Here is a 14,690-nt window from a genome sequence, read left to right on the forward strand (position 1 = left end):
GGACATTGCTATTTATTGTTGGTGGGATCCAGCTCTCTTTCTCCACCGCAACGGAGCACGGCTTCAATTTGGATAATCCGACACCGATGAGGGAGAAATGATCCCAATTGCAAAAGACTCCAACAGCAAACAAACATTTTTTTAAAGAAAGGGGCACCCGTTTTTTCTTTCAAAGTTTAATCAAGGCAGACTCGGAAATTTGTACAGAATCATGAGCCAGTTAAGTTTTCTTTGAAAAAGAAAAAACCAAGATGATGAGGAAATTTGGGAGATAAGAAAGAGCTCAAATTTTTCTTTACCTTTAGTAATCAAGTGCAAATTTACACACTCAATAGCAAATAAAGTAGCTGGTAAACGTGTAAAGTGAAAGATGGGAAATATGATACTCGAAGAAAGTGATTGCTTTTTTCCTATCTTACATATCTTAGATCTTATCTTACATATTGTCCACCCAAGTAAATTATTAAGCATACAAATTACAACAAATGACATTAGTTAGTCGTTAGTTCTATTGCTATATTTTTATTTATTTACTCAAAATAAATATCTATATACATATAAATGTACCCAATAATGGAGAAAGTCGTCCAAAAATGGTTGAGATCTAGGTTCGTGATAAACCTCGTACGTACCAGTCGGGTTTGTCGATTTAAGTAGATGGGAATGAACTTTTTCTGTCCCGATATCATCGATCCCCGTCGGAATTATGATGTTATGAGGAGGAGATGACGTGATAATAGAATAATGGGCCTCGTCAATTGTACAGTCGCTGTAGATAACAAAAAATAAAATTATTTATCATACTCCATATTTACTTGTCCCAATACCCGTCAAATAATGGCAGTCCATTAAGTTTGTAAATTCCTATCTTCATCTTTTCTTCCGTATCCGGAAACTTATCCGGAAACTTATCCATTATTAATATTAAAGTCAGCTCGAAGTGGTGGTGTGGTGACGTTGTGCCATTTTTCTAAAATAAAATCGGCTCGACCACCACCACTTTTTTCTCTCTTCCTCCTTTGAACAAAGGCTTCATTAATTCAGTCATTCACACAAAGCAAAAGCCCATTTCTATGTATTACATATTATAATGAAATCGATGGCGACGTATTATTCTCAGACATAGACTTCGATCTCTGACCTTGCCTCGGATCTGATGAGCCTTCTCGAGACTGCTGGGTGCATTCATACGATTTATTTCTTTGTCGTGGTTTTGGTGGTTCTGATGTCGTCTCCTAAAAAAATGTATACCATTGTCCATCCAAACACAGAATCCCACTCCGTCACCACGAAGAATATCCAGTTTCCTTCCAGAGCTTCCTCATTATCTCGGCGTTGCATTCATTCACCAACTTTCACCCAGAGAAAAGTTGGAAGAGACGTGTTCAGAAATTATGTCATGACAAATAATAGATGATTTATGGCTCAACTTTTTTTTCTACAAGGACAACTTTCTCCTTGGCTTTTAACCTACGTGACATTTCAAAGAATTAGTAGCTTTGAAACTTTGTAAATATTGTTTTGTTGATTAAAAGTGTATGCATGACGTTTTCCACCCGGTTTAGTTTCACTTAACAATGACACGATTTTAAATTCGCTCCTCCTTTGTATTAGTTTCGGATGATTACTTAGGGTGTCGGGAGGGACGTATGACGTACGTGGATGGGGCGGCATTAAAATCCAAATCAAAAGAATCCCCAGAGATCGACCAGCACCAGAGCTGTGATCCAATTTGCAGTCTCAATATTTGAGGTCTGAATTCTCCTTCTTCTTTTCATGATGACATTACAACCGTCAGAATAGATAATCCAGAAGTCCATTGTATCTTATTCAAATTCAGGGCTGATTTTCTTCTCCAAGTTTATTTTTCTCATCAGGCTTCAACCCAACCTTACTTATTATGCAATAATATAAATCAGAGTGTGACAAAGGTGCCTGATTTTATGTTGGTTTGCATTTTTGACGTGCACGTGCATCTCATCATAATAATAAAACATTGACAGAATTTTCCACTCAATAAAAACAACCTGCCTTAAAATCAAATCTGTTTTCTATGCAGTTTTCCACGAGTATAAAATATTCCAGGACTTGCATCATTTCCCAATGCGGGCAATATGTGGAGAGGACAATAAACTTGGAGATGAGATGGAACTGCTGAAATCTCACTTTCCCTAGCGGAGCAGAAAAGGTAATAAAATGGATGTTGTTAATCTGGATTAATTGCCTACCTACTAAATATACACGAGATTATTTGTATGTATACCTACATATGTGGATGCAATTTTGATAATAGCCCAGCTCCGATGGACTCCTATTTAGGAACAAGGCAAAGTTTATAGCCAGTGAAAACAAGAAATTGGTCTTATTTAGGATATGAAGCAAAGTGTTCATATTTTTCAATTTTTTTTATTGCTATATATAATTTGATCGAAATCGGTTTCTATTTATGAATTTATTTTATCTGGATCTGTTTGACGAGAGTGCATCAATCCGTCTCCACTTGATTTGGGCAATCAGGCCTGGAGAAAGTGCACTGTTGCTCATGATGCGGAATAGATTGAACGATGTGTTTGCTTCCTTGGGTTAAGATGCAGACTTATTGCTCCTCCTCGAGCAGTATAAGTATGAAACAGGAAGAAATCATAAATTCTTCCTGCCACAACCACATCCCAGCCCAGACAAACATCATAAACTTCTAATTGACGATTTTGGATGTACTGCAAACGCAATAAACTTCACTAAAGAATTCTCAATCCTTGTAAACGGATCATCTGAGGAGTTGATCCGTTTCCTACGAAAATAAATTCAACATCACCTTCGTAGGTACGGACGTATAAAGCCAAATAAAAAGCAGGTTCGGTATATATAAGTATATTTTTATGTATCAAATCCTCCTAGTGACACTACTGCACTTCTTATTCAAGGTTTATTAAATCGGATGCTCTATGCATGGCTGCGTCGAACATGACGATGCAAGAGTCACCAAGTGTCGTAAAATAAAGATAACATGCTCAAAAAATTAGGTAAATATGTCGTGTTATTTTACGTCTCTGTGAATTAATCTAGTCTAGTACGTGGCATTGGTTTAATTTTTTTTCAAGTTTAGTTTGACACTTCTCCTGTCTCTTTGCTCATCTTTAAGAAGACGATCCAAGTCAAAAGTATAATAAGCGATGTGTCAGACCCAGCGAACCTTCCTTCGTGTTACGGGTATCACACATTATTTGTGCCAAGTCTCGTTGAATTTTACGATTTTGTACAACTCGACAAATCTCTTCTGACTACATATTTACTTAGGATGATGAGCCACATTATTTGGAGTAAGGCTTGAGAGGAGGATGGATGAATAATAATACGGTTTTATTGGTCCCGGTAATTATTGCAAATAGTTCAGCCACGTTAAACCCAGTGGTTTGGGTTACCCATTATGCACAACGATCTGCTCGCTCTGGGTTGACAGAGAACAACAGTTTCTCATTTGTCACGCCATCCGAACCCGCTTTTGTACCCTCTCAAATTTCGGATCGGATTTGTTTTGACAGGAAAGAAGTGAAATTTAATGATGGAGTGTGACACAAAGGAAGAGACGGAGTTGAAGCCAAGGGCATATCATCGGCGTAGTCAATCCACCGCACTCAAAAGGAATTGTTCAAGTAGTTACGACAAGTATTTTCGGGTCGAGTTTCAACATGATGATGACGATGTAAAGCAATGATTTAGCGAGAGTGGTCGGAATTGACAAGAAACTGGAGCAGGGTGGTGAAAGCAAGTGCTTTCACCAATCACCTACCTACCACTGATAATGACAAGGAGACCCTAATTTTCCAATCTGAGGGAGTGAGTAATACAGGAATTTAATTTCTGTCATTGTACTTTCTCTATCTTGTCACTTACGTAAGTTGAAGTCGTAGTTCTGTAAGCGAATAATCTGCAAAATGTCAACCGTTGTACCCTCAGTAATTTATTTGGTAAAATTAACTAAAGTCCGACATCTACGCCTTATTGGTCACAACTTTAAACTTGACTTGAAAATATTATCGCATCTATATAATTTACGTATTTATTTACAATTTATTAGATTATACGACCCCCTCTTATTTTTAGGCACCACCATAACTAATACTAAAACATTAGCTTAGGGTCCATCTGCCGAAGTTTTTTCCTGAGCTGAATTACCACAAAAATTGAATATATTCTAAGAAGATTTAGAGGCACTGCTACAATATCGGTCACTGTGTATTGCATCTGCGCTAGATTAATTCCAGTAAAGGCTAGTGTAATGATGAGGAGTATTGTTCTCAAGATAATCCACTTCCTACAAAATTCGGGACGTCTCTAAAAAAAATTATGAAATAATTTAATTGCAAAATTCTCATATTTTATCGCATTATCAAGTACAATTAATTACCTCAGACGCAGCTCGGATCAAAATACAGCACAGCCAAACCTCAAGAATAAAGTACCCCATCATAAAGATCAGCAGCCCCATGTATAGCGAGTACCCCATCGTGTGGTCTGCAAAAAAAACAGTCATCCTTTACCAAAATATGTACCTAATTAACGATAGTAAAATTGACATCTTATTGTGAAACATAAGGAAGCTCGTAACGTATTTTTAGTCCTATTTATAAACCACGCAAAAAAACTGGCCTTCGAAATTACGAAACACCGGAACATTTCTGACTCATATGAGCTCAAAAAGTCAAAATTCCATGAGAAGTAAAAGATTTTAGTGGAGATGGTCACGCTTCAACAAAAACTATAAATATAAGCTTATTGTTTACTTGGGTGCTTGTGTTACACTTAATCTTTTTGCCGTGTCTCCTTTTCCTTTCGTTTATCATGCCTTAGACGAATAATTGTTGTTTGAACATCATGCTTTTTTTGTCGAGTAATTGTGTTTTAAAAAAGTGTGTATGATATGTACTTACTGTACTCGCTCAAACTCTTGATTGCATGTGAGACATGAATCCAAACGGCTTTTCCGACCATGTGTTTCTCCTTGTCGTCCATAATTGAGGTCTCTGTAAGTACACGTGAAGGAGTTTTTTTTCAAATGGCTGAAATTGCTTGATTAACTGTATAAAACCATAGTCATTGATATGGACGAGAGGATGATGACTATTTTTTGCAAAAGTACTCTCATATTTTTTTTATTGATTCGCCACCTACCTCAAAATAATTAAAAGGAAATGATAACGATTTTAAAGTGGTAATTACATACATACTTAAATAACAGAGGAAACGAGACTTTTTCCAAATTGTGCCAAAATATCTATTTTATTTGTAATTTAAGAAAGAGAAACTTTAATTGCCAAAATGTGGTTGCTAAAAAAGGGTTTCATTTTCAAGTGTTGCATGGTCCGACTAATCTCACTTCACTACTCCATGGATTTAATCAATTAGGTAGTCGGATAGGGTAAATTAGGAGATGAAAACCAGTGTAAAATTGAGAGCTTATTTGAATTACGTCATGTAGACATGTACGCAGTATTTGCCGTGAAAAAAAAACACATGCAAGAAATTACTGCAAGAAATTGTTTCTTTTGCAAACATAATTTCTTGTACTAGTGAAAGGAATGCAAGCAATGAGCGCGGCTAGCTGGCGCTTATTTCTTGTAATGCAGTGCAAGAAATGTGCAAAAGGTGCAAGAAATCAAACACTGCACGTACATACGTATGTAATATTAATCTACGTATTTCCCTGTGGTGATGACGAAGTAAAATCCAATTTGCGTAATTTAATCAGATTCATTTAATTTTGGGTGGAAAAACACTTTATGTGTCTCCATCCCCGAGAGGGTGTGGATAAAAGGGTCGTGTAATTGTGAAATTATTTGGCACGAAATATAATCCAAACCTTCATAAGTTTCTGCGGAGGTGACACCATCATCAAACAAAACGAGTCTCATAGGAATAGAATTGAATAAACTCCACTCTAATCCTACCGACACGGCCAAAGTGATGAAAAATAGTACCTGGAAATCAAAACCAGAGTAAATACTCGAATTTAATTAATAAGATTGGATAACAAGGTCAATAAGTGGAGTCGTTTGTGGAGTGACGAAAAACAAATATCTGCACTACACACGTACGTCCACTCTTCGTCACATAATTTCGTATGAAAACGAATCACCAAAACTTTTCCCTTGTCTCAATTTTCTCACAAAATATGAAAACTTTCCCACACGTGGAAGACTTACAATATCGATAATGGCAATCCTCTTGGCACCCGTCCGAATGGAAGTGCAGCAAAACGGATTGCACACCATTTTTGTCACGGTCGTATTATCGAAAGATTAGCTGTTATCTCAAGTCACTTGAATCACCGCCATGCACATTTTAATAAATGTCAAGATCCCATCTTTAAATTGATCAAATCTTCTACAGACTTTGCACTAGACGAGTTTTCCTAAAAATGCCAAGGACCCAAACAGATTGTCACTTGAAATGGTTGGAAATTGAGAGTAAATTTTGCACGTATGTAAACCACCTAAAATGCGCGTCAGACTGGTACACATGTGGCTTACTTGCCTTTTCAATTGTGACCACGACCAACTGACTTCAACCTAAAAGTCTTGGCTGTTGGGTGCGTTATGAATTTGGCCATTATGACACAACCAGTAAAAAGACATGGCATATGCAGCATATTGTTGTGCCAAGACAATCCCGTTTATACGAGCGTGTGCATATCTGTAAAGGGACGAAAGGTGCATTCCTTCCACATCATTGTTGGTAGCGTCTCTGTGTATCAAAGAAAAATTTATATTTATTCACAGTCCACACAACTTGCTAATCACCAAAGTAAATAGCACGAATTAGGTGCCAAAAAAACTATCGTATGAGACGAGTACCAACCAAGTTTTAATGAATGAAAGCTCAAGTACGTACAATGTGATGAACCCCTAATATTCATTAAGCGCAGGTATGTAAACACAGGAAAATTGTGCCAAAGTTGAGTTTGATTAGTTAGCTTTAGCTAATTATTCTTATTATCTAATTGATTATGAGCATATCAAGTATGTATTAAATAATATGTCTGCAATTAAAACGACCATGAAAATTACGGTGCCAAAACATATGTATGTATGTACAAATGCATGCTATGCATGAAACTGAGTCACTAAATTTTGAACAATGAATCAACAATATTTAATTGTAAATTGAATTGCTCAAAATTTTACTTCCATTTTGCTTCTGTAATAAGATTGATCGTTTAATTGCATATAAATGAACACATTGTTTGGGGGCAAGATGGATGCGGCCTGCATTCTAATTTTTGGGCGAAAGAAATCCACAACTTCTTCGTATCAACTTCACGCCTAATTCGACAGGTGAGTTACAAATGGGTAACGTATTCATCGGCTTTTTTCTCGTGCATATTGCAAACTGTAACATTGACTGCGAGAGGTTTAATATGTAAGTGATCATATTTCCCTCGATCCAGTTTCTTTACGCTGCCTTTCGCATTTGTGCAATCCAATTTTACTGATTTTGTGACTAATTTCATTCCTACATATGCAACAGGAGCAGGGAAACAAAAAAGCTTGAGTAAGGAGAGCACGACTACATCAAAATTTCGAAATTCCTTATTAACGAGCATGTACCTACATATTTAACTTTGGTAAATGCATGGCCAAATCCATAAAAAACGAAACTTTTTGCCGATTTTTTTTACGTAATTATGTACAGAGAAGTATGAATGCCAAAAACCTTGAATTTTCAAGATGGTGCGTGAAAATGAGTTTTTAAACCCTCGACTAATTTTTTCTGATATTTTTACCTATTTTTATTAAAGTTATTATATGCACATTTCTAAACAAAATCGATATTTTCAAAAGCCAATACAAATACACATTCCTCAATAAATTGATCCATTCTTCCCTTGACAATCAAAATCAAATCAATTTCTACTGGTCATCCAACTTCGTTCGTATATTTTTACCGTATCACCTGCCTATGTATCTGAAATGCATGCAGTGCCCCATCGTCATACAGATTTATTGTTGAGCAATCACCAAATCAAACTAAAAGTCAAGTGTAGAATTATTTCAGCCCTTTACGCAATATTTCAACTTAGCATATGTAAGAGACGTTATTATTATATCGTGATGATCCATTCCTCTTGACGACTAGAGACTACAGATAATAAATGCTTATGTTGTATGTACGAACTGCAAAACGAGAATGCTATGTATCGTATCTCCTACCAAGAGTCATGCTCACACCGTTACATTACATTACACATACTGATCTGCGAAGGTATAACATTGTAATTTGTTTGTACGTGACTCATGACCTCTTCAAGAACATGTTGATAAAGATTGCAACAAAACTTGTCGTTGCCGATTAACAAATGTAAAAATCAATGCATTATTTTTTCCAAATGCGACCTTTGCTGTCATCAAAATTGACTTAGCTATGTATCAATATGCAAATATCCACGACCAACCTCCAATATTCACAGCTAATACATAAATAGCATATCAAAATAATTTCAATATATTATTCCAGATCACTGTAAAGATAATAATTATAAATTTCTCAACAGTACAACCTTCAGTTTTATACATAGCTATTAATTTCAAATTAATTAAAATTAATTGCTTGATCATTACACTATAAAAGTTGGATGATTTAAAAATTGAAAGTTTTAAAAAACAAAAGTGAAGACGATGCATTTTTTTAAAGAAAAAAATCTAGTTAGTTAGCATATGGTTAATGTACTGTAATAAGCAAATGGTAAACCAAAGTTAAACCACACGTGCCAACAAGAATTTATGGTCTAATTACTCATACAAAGATTATAATGTATATTATTTTACTTAATGTTATAATGATTTCTCGCAAAATTTTATGTTTTATTTATAGTATTTTCTTATTATGATAAAATCTGTGTATGTACGTAGCTTCTCAGTCTTGTTGGTGTCATAATTAACGAAAACCAAGAGTATCGTTCGTATAATGAATGATGAGGAGGAGGCTCACCTTCGTCCTCTTCTTAAGAAAGAAAGGATTTAAAGAAAATTGCACCCAAATCGTACGAGTTTTCACACCTCAGATTGTTCGAGTGATGAAGATAGATCTTTACGGTAATCAGAGGATGGATGCTATGCCTAAGAGCAGTTAAGCCGTAGTTAGTGGTATGCTGGGTTAGTAAAATGTTCATGCTGTGTAGTTTTATGTCTTGCAATTTTGAACCACTTAATTTTGGTGAGAGATGAATTGTCAGATTTGAATGGGTGGGAGGGATGAATTGACCCAAAGTTTAAAATTGTATCGTCAAGAGAATGAGAGAGACTTTGGAGCTTTAAGACTTTGATATTTGGGTGAATAAATCGAAAGTAAAATTGATCCATCTGCACAATTTTCATTTCAAGCTCAACCTTGACTTTATACACGGGTACACATATTATATACACACCCACGTATCATTGTAATAACCCGTATCAAAAAAGTGCATCACATTACGAGAGTTTTAATCAAAAACAACTTATTCGCGAAACAAATCGATTTCCCCTCCTCGCAGAAGAGTGTAACAGCATGTACTGAAAAATCGAAAGTTTTAACCTCTCGGTCAAATCTTTACTGTGATTTGAACATTTTGAAACATTCTGCACTAAATCGAGACGAATCTTCAAAGTTTGCCAGCACCTGTAGAAAAGAGTCAGTTGCAAAAATGTTGTCCCCAGAGGAGGAACAACCAGCAACAAAAATAGCTGAAGCACCACCACTGGAATTGTTGAACTCCTCCGTTAGTCAAGATATTTCTGAAAATTTATTGAAAATATTGGATTTTGAGTTTACAAAGCCCAATGAATCCGGTGAGAATTGTTCTGCGAAATTACACATTTCTGACTCGGAGGATACTGAGGAGCTTGAGAAAAAGTCTGAAAAGGAAAGTGTCCCTCTCAAGCTGGAAACTGACGACGGCGACGACGACGCAGCAATGAGTCCAACCGCCGGGTATGATTCTAACGTGACGACGACCAGCAGTGAGCAACAGAATCAGGAAGATGTGTCCACCGTGTTGAAAGAATTGGAAAATAAAGTAACGCCAGAACCTTCCGAAATGTCAGAGTCCATCGTCCGAGCAACTTTTGTTGACTTTTCCACTGGCGAGGAAGACGAAGAAGATCAACATCAAGAACCCATGATAAGTCAAGGATTGGCTTTGGAGGAGCTAATCAATACAGAAGAATTGGGGAAAGAATTCAGCCTCACGTTGAATCCAGACCTTCCAAAAATTCGGGCTCAGCAGATCCAGAATTGGTTGGAGTTTGAAAAAGAGGCAACGCCCAACAAGCAGAACGGCGATGACGACAATATTTTGGAAAATAATGAGACCACCCAAAGATCAAGGGAAGCTTCACCTCCACAAGATTTCGAACTAGACAGTCTCACCATGATGGGAGGAGGAGTTGCACGTGGAGGAAATACGGGACCAGTTGTAAATTCTGGGGTTGACCACACCGTGACCGATGCAGACGGACTTCAACGAAGAGTCAGATTCCTAACCGATCCGCAGGGGAACATTCTCATTTCCGTCTTCTTGACAAAGTTAGTCCATTTCATTTTCATCATTTTAAAACTTGTCAGTCTCGGATATCTCAATTTTATTCCCAATGCCATCTCTCCAAATCCAATAATCCCAACCTCCTCACCCGTAGTAATAGTAGAAGCTGATGAGACCCCCACAATTTACGGTGACGATGATCACAATTCTTCCAACCACAGCTCATGTGATGCTTGGTTATTTGAATTTGATGAGTCCGACACTGATCCAGACTTTAATTTTCATTCTGACAGTGTCGATGGGGAGGAGGAGGAACAGCAGCAAGTGATTCACTTGGGAGAAGACCACGAACTACCGGATGGGATGAATTTCCCTGAAATTGAAAGCCAGCTCGCCGCCTTTGTATCGCATGCTCAACAGAACAAACCAGATTTGGTTGATACGGATAAGATTTTGAAAGAGTTGGGGGTTGAGAAGGATGAAGAAGATGGAGAAGAAAATAATGACCAGAAAGCACCAAAAGCCGAAGATGATGCAGAAGGTGGTAATAAGACTAGCAACACCAAGACCAGGATTTCAGCAGGTCCTTCACTCTCCGTTTTTGATGATGGTGACGACGCTGGATCGGATTCTGAAACAATGTCGACATCCTCATGCTCCTCCATGATCGAGGTGAAGCCCAAAGAAAACGAACCAACTTGTTCTTTGGGGGCAAAATTGCTCCAAGTGGTGAATGAGGAGGGTATTTTGGATGAGAATAACAACCAAGTTATGAATACAGACAAAGCAAGAGAGGCACAAGTTATTACAAAAATCAAGGATCAAAATAATTCATCTAACGAAAAACTACCACCTGTTCCAGAAGAAGAGAAGGAAATTGTGTTGGATGACTGCAAAATTCCAGAATATGCAAACTCTCCATCAAAACATGTTCCAACCTTGGTTGACGTAGAGTTGAAAGGAACTTTGTCCCCTCCAACCTCCGAGCAGACATACAATAAATCCGCCGCATTTCTGGATAACAACAATAACAATGGCAACATCCTGACCCTTCAAGTCGTCGGAGTGGAGTCGCCACCCTCTCCTCCACACCCAGAAGATGACTATCCCCATAAACAACGCCGAGATTCTGACGACGATGCTGAAGCACAACTTGAATCCCTTTGCATCGAAGAGGAACCAATTTCCGCTGTGGCTTTAACCATCGCGAAATGGGAAAACTTTTCCAGGAAACAACAGCAACAAGCAGAATCTGGGGAAAAGGTGAGCATCGCTGTGAAAGGGCTGGGAAAACTGATCCTTCCCATGTACCCAGGAGGAAACTATCCGAATTCTGCCCCCATTAAAATGGCTGGACCCGCAACTCCCATGAAACCCGTGAAGAAGAACAATCAAAATCTAAACGGCAGTGGTGGTGATCGTAACCAAAACAATAATGGAAATAATGGATGCAATAAAAATAATGGGACCGCTACCAACGGATCAAACAAGCTATGGAACGGGTGCGGCTGGGGAAATGGAAATAATTCAACGACAAACAACAACAATACGAGTAGTAAATGTCCGAATGTGATGATGATGGAAAAAATGGTCGTGGAGTATGAGGAAGAATCCATTTATGAAAAGCCAAATAGCCAAGCCGGGTGTCTCTCGATTACGACAAGCGCTTCAAATCCGTCCACTTTGCTGAAATCTTATCCAAAACCAAATTCTAGGGGGGAAATTGTAAATTGGTTTAAAGAAGGAGAATTGTAAGATTTCTAACAACAGCTACATAATTAATGAATTAACATATTCAACTAATTACCAATCATATTAATAGGTACCGATCTGGCATTCTGCTGAGTTATGCTCCCACGACGCACCACACATCGCCACACATTGTACCTCAACCAGTCACGGCACCTGTCATCGTGTCGTGGTTCTTCGGTAATTTCTTCATTATTTGAACCAATTTACAATTTATAACACCAAAAATAGTTTATAAAATAGTTTACAAAGCTAACAATTGTTAGCTTTGTAAACTATTTTAGACCTCCATTTTATAGACCTCCATTAATGGAGGTCTCCCAACGTATGCACTCAGATTTTGGCCAAATTAGTGTCAATCGATCACGAGTTTAATTAGTATAAAATTTGCAAATGGCACTATCTGCCAATGCGCAGTTTGACGGAGATATTTGCATCTAAAGAGGAGAAAACGCGCCCCAAAGTTGATAATGTTACAATTTTGTGCGTTTTCTCCTCTTTAGATACAAATATCTCCGCCAAACCTGCGTATTGGCAGATTGTGCCATTTGCAAATTTTATACTAATTAAATTTGCGATCGATTGACGCTAGTTTGGTCCAAATCTGTCAGCATACGTTGCGAGACCTCCATTGTAAGTTTCATAAAATACTTTAAATAAAGAACTTCATCTTCCTAATGAATTAGAATAATCTTAATAACTTCATAATGATTTCTTTCAGGATTAATTACACGTCAACAAGCAGAAGAACTGCTCCTCGGTCAGCCAACCGGAACATTTCTTGTACGGATTTCCACGCGTATTTGGGGTTACACGCTTTCTTATCAGGTACACATATGCGATTAAGATTAAATCATCATCATAATCCCATTGGATCCTTAGGTAATCTCTGATTTCACTCATTACTTGACCCATTCATTCATTCTTATCACTGCAGTTCAACAATAAGACGAAACATTTTCTACTTTCTGCCATCAATCCTGCCGTTGCTGCCACGCTTAATAACGGCCCTGGCAGTGGATCTGATCAAAACAATAATAATGGCCCCACAGGGAAGCAACATTTTCTCCACCCGTTCTCACCTGGTGGAAAATATGCCTTCATTGGAACCAATATGACTCCCTACAGTACTCTCACGAGCTTAATTCGGTAAGTGGACAATTTGTAATTCCATAGGAGATTGAGCTATTAAATTAAGTAAATGACCTAATTACATATGTTATTTATTTACAGACACCATTCCCATGCCCCGATAACAAAGGTATTAAAATATAATTAGTCATATTACCGATTTCGATTAATTCATAAAATTTGTAAATTTCAGGCCGGCGGAGAAAAACTAATTGCTCCATGCCCAGGAGGACCAAAAATTTCCGGGATTGAGTACGTCTTCAAGTAATGCTGACGAGAAAGTAGTTATTAATTTATGAAATATTTTTTTTACGAATATATATTCTTTATTATCAATTGATATTGTGGTGGTGATAATAATGTGGAGGAAACCCGACTGATATTGGATCGACTTGTTTCATTACAGTGATGATAACTATACGGTGTAATATGGATATGACTTTTGCTTGTTTCTGTTATTTTGTTACACATAATTTTATAAACATTTTGATTATTCACGTACACACTGCTTGAGTGTAATAAACACTAGACTACATAATTCTGAAATTGTTTTTGCTCATTTCAATCGCAATTATTGGTCAGCTTCGTACTTTTTTATCTAATTGGAGAGTGTTGAAACTTGTTATTCAACGGATTTTCTTTTTGCTTCACCGAATCGCAAAAAAATTATGTAAGAAAATATTGGAATCAAAAACCCTCACTCTCTCTCAACTGAAAGAATATGAAGATGCGAATTTAACAATCTTTAGATTTGCGATGACTCCAACAATTTAGACAGTTTAGCGGCTATATATGTATTAGCAATGTATGCATCGCATGAATAAAGGTAATTACCAAACTCATTATTAAGTACTGGAAGGAAAATATTAAGCTACTTATTGCGATCGATTTGTCCGTCCGTCAACACGATAACTTTCGAACAAATCAAAGCCCGAGTCAAGGCTTATGGAACCATCATGTCCATGTCCGTCTGTCTCTATAACTCTTGTTAAGCTTATCCCATCGACTTGAAATTTGATACTCATGCACCCTTCCTTTAGATCCATGCATGCACCATAGGGCAAATGAGGAGTTAAGTTTGGAGATGAGCAAAATCTCACAAAATGTGTATCAAACATATTGTAGCATGCAAAAATTAATGCAAAATTTCAGCACATCTCTTCCGCCACTTCATTATGTATATTGTGGTATAATTTCCACAAAGCTTGAAATGCGAAAATATTGCAAATATCCTGGAAAAAGTGAGAAAATAAAAAGAAAATTGATTGAGCAATCCTGCTTGCAATCACGCAAA

At 37.2% G+C, this 14,690-nt stretch overlaps 2 protein-coding genes across 2 annotated transcripts; one reads left to right on the forward strand and one right to left on the reverse strand.

Moving 5' to 3' along the window:
• Positions 1–3,938: 3,938 nt before the first annotated feature.
• On the reverse strand, positions 3,939–6,575 carry LOC110848813. Its single transcript, XM_022096136.2, has 5 exons — positions 6,204–6,575; positions 5,861–5,978; positions 4,932–5,024; positions 4,409–4,515; positions 3,939–4,335 (listed from the first exon to the last, which is right to left on the reverse strand). The coding sequence occupies exons 1-5, from the start codon at positions 6,270–6,272 to the stop codon at positions 4,123–4,125; spliced, it is 600 nt and encodes a 199-aa protein (XP_021951828.1). The 5' UTR covers positions 6,273–6,575; the 3' UTR covers positions 3,939–4,122.
• A 3,035-nt stretch (positions 6,576–9,610) lies between these two features.
• LOC110849114 (putative uncharacterized protein DDB_G0286901) lies at positions 9,611–13,942 on the forward strand. The gene is made up of 7 exons (XM_022096490.2): positions 9,611–10,560; positions 10,810–12,267; positions 12,339–12,445; positions 12,987–13,093; positions 13,203–13,414; positions 13,499–13,526; positions 13,590–13,942. Exons 1-7 carry the CDS (start codon positions 9,680–9,682, stop codon positions 13,662–13,664), a joined length of 2,868 nt encoding a protein of 955 aa, XP_021952182.1. The 5' UTR covers positions 9,611–9,679; the 3' UTR covers positions 13,665–13,942.
• Positions 13,943–14,690: the final 748 nt, after the last annotated feature.

This window comes from Folsomia candida, unplaced genomic scaffold, assembly GCF_002217175.1.
Source record: "Folsomia candida strain VU population unplaced genomic scaffold, ASM221717v1 Fcan01_Sc004, whole genome shotgun sequence".
Lineage (NCBI taxonomy): Eukaryota > Metazoa > Arthropoda > Collembola > Entomobryomorpha > Isotomidae > Folsomia > Folsomia candida.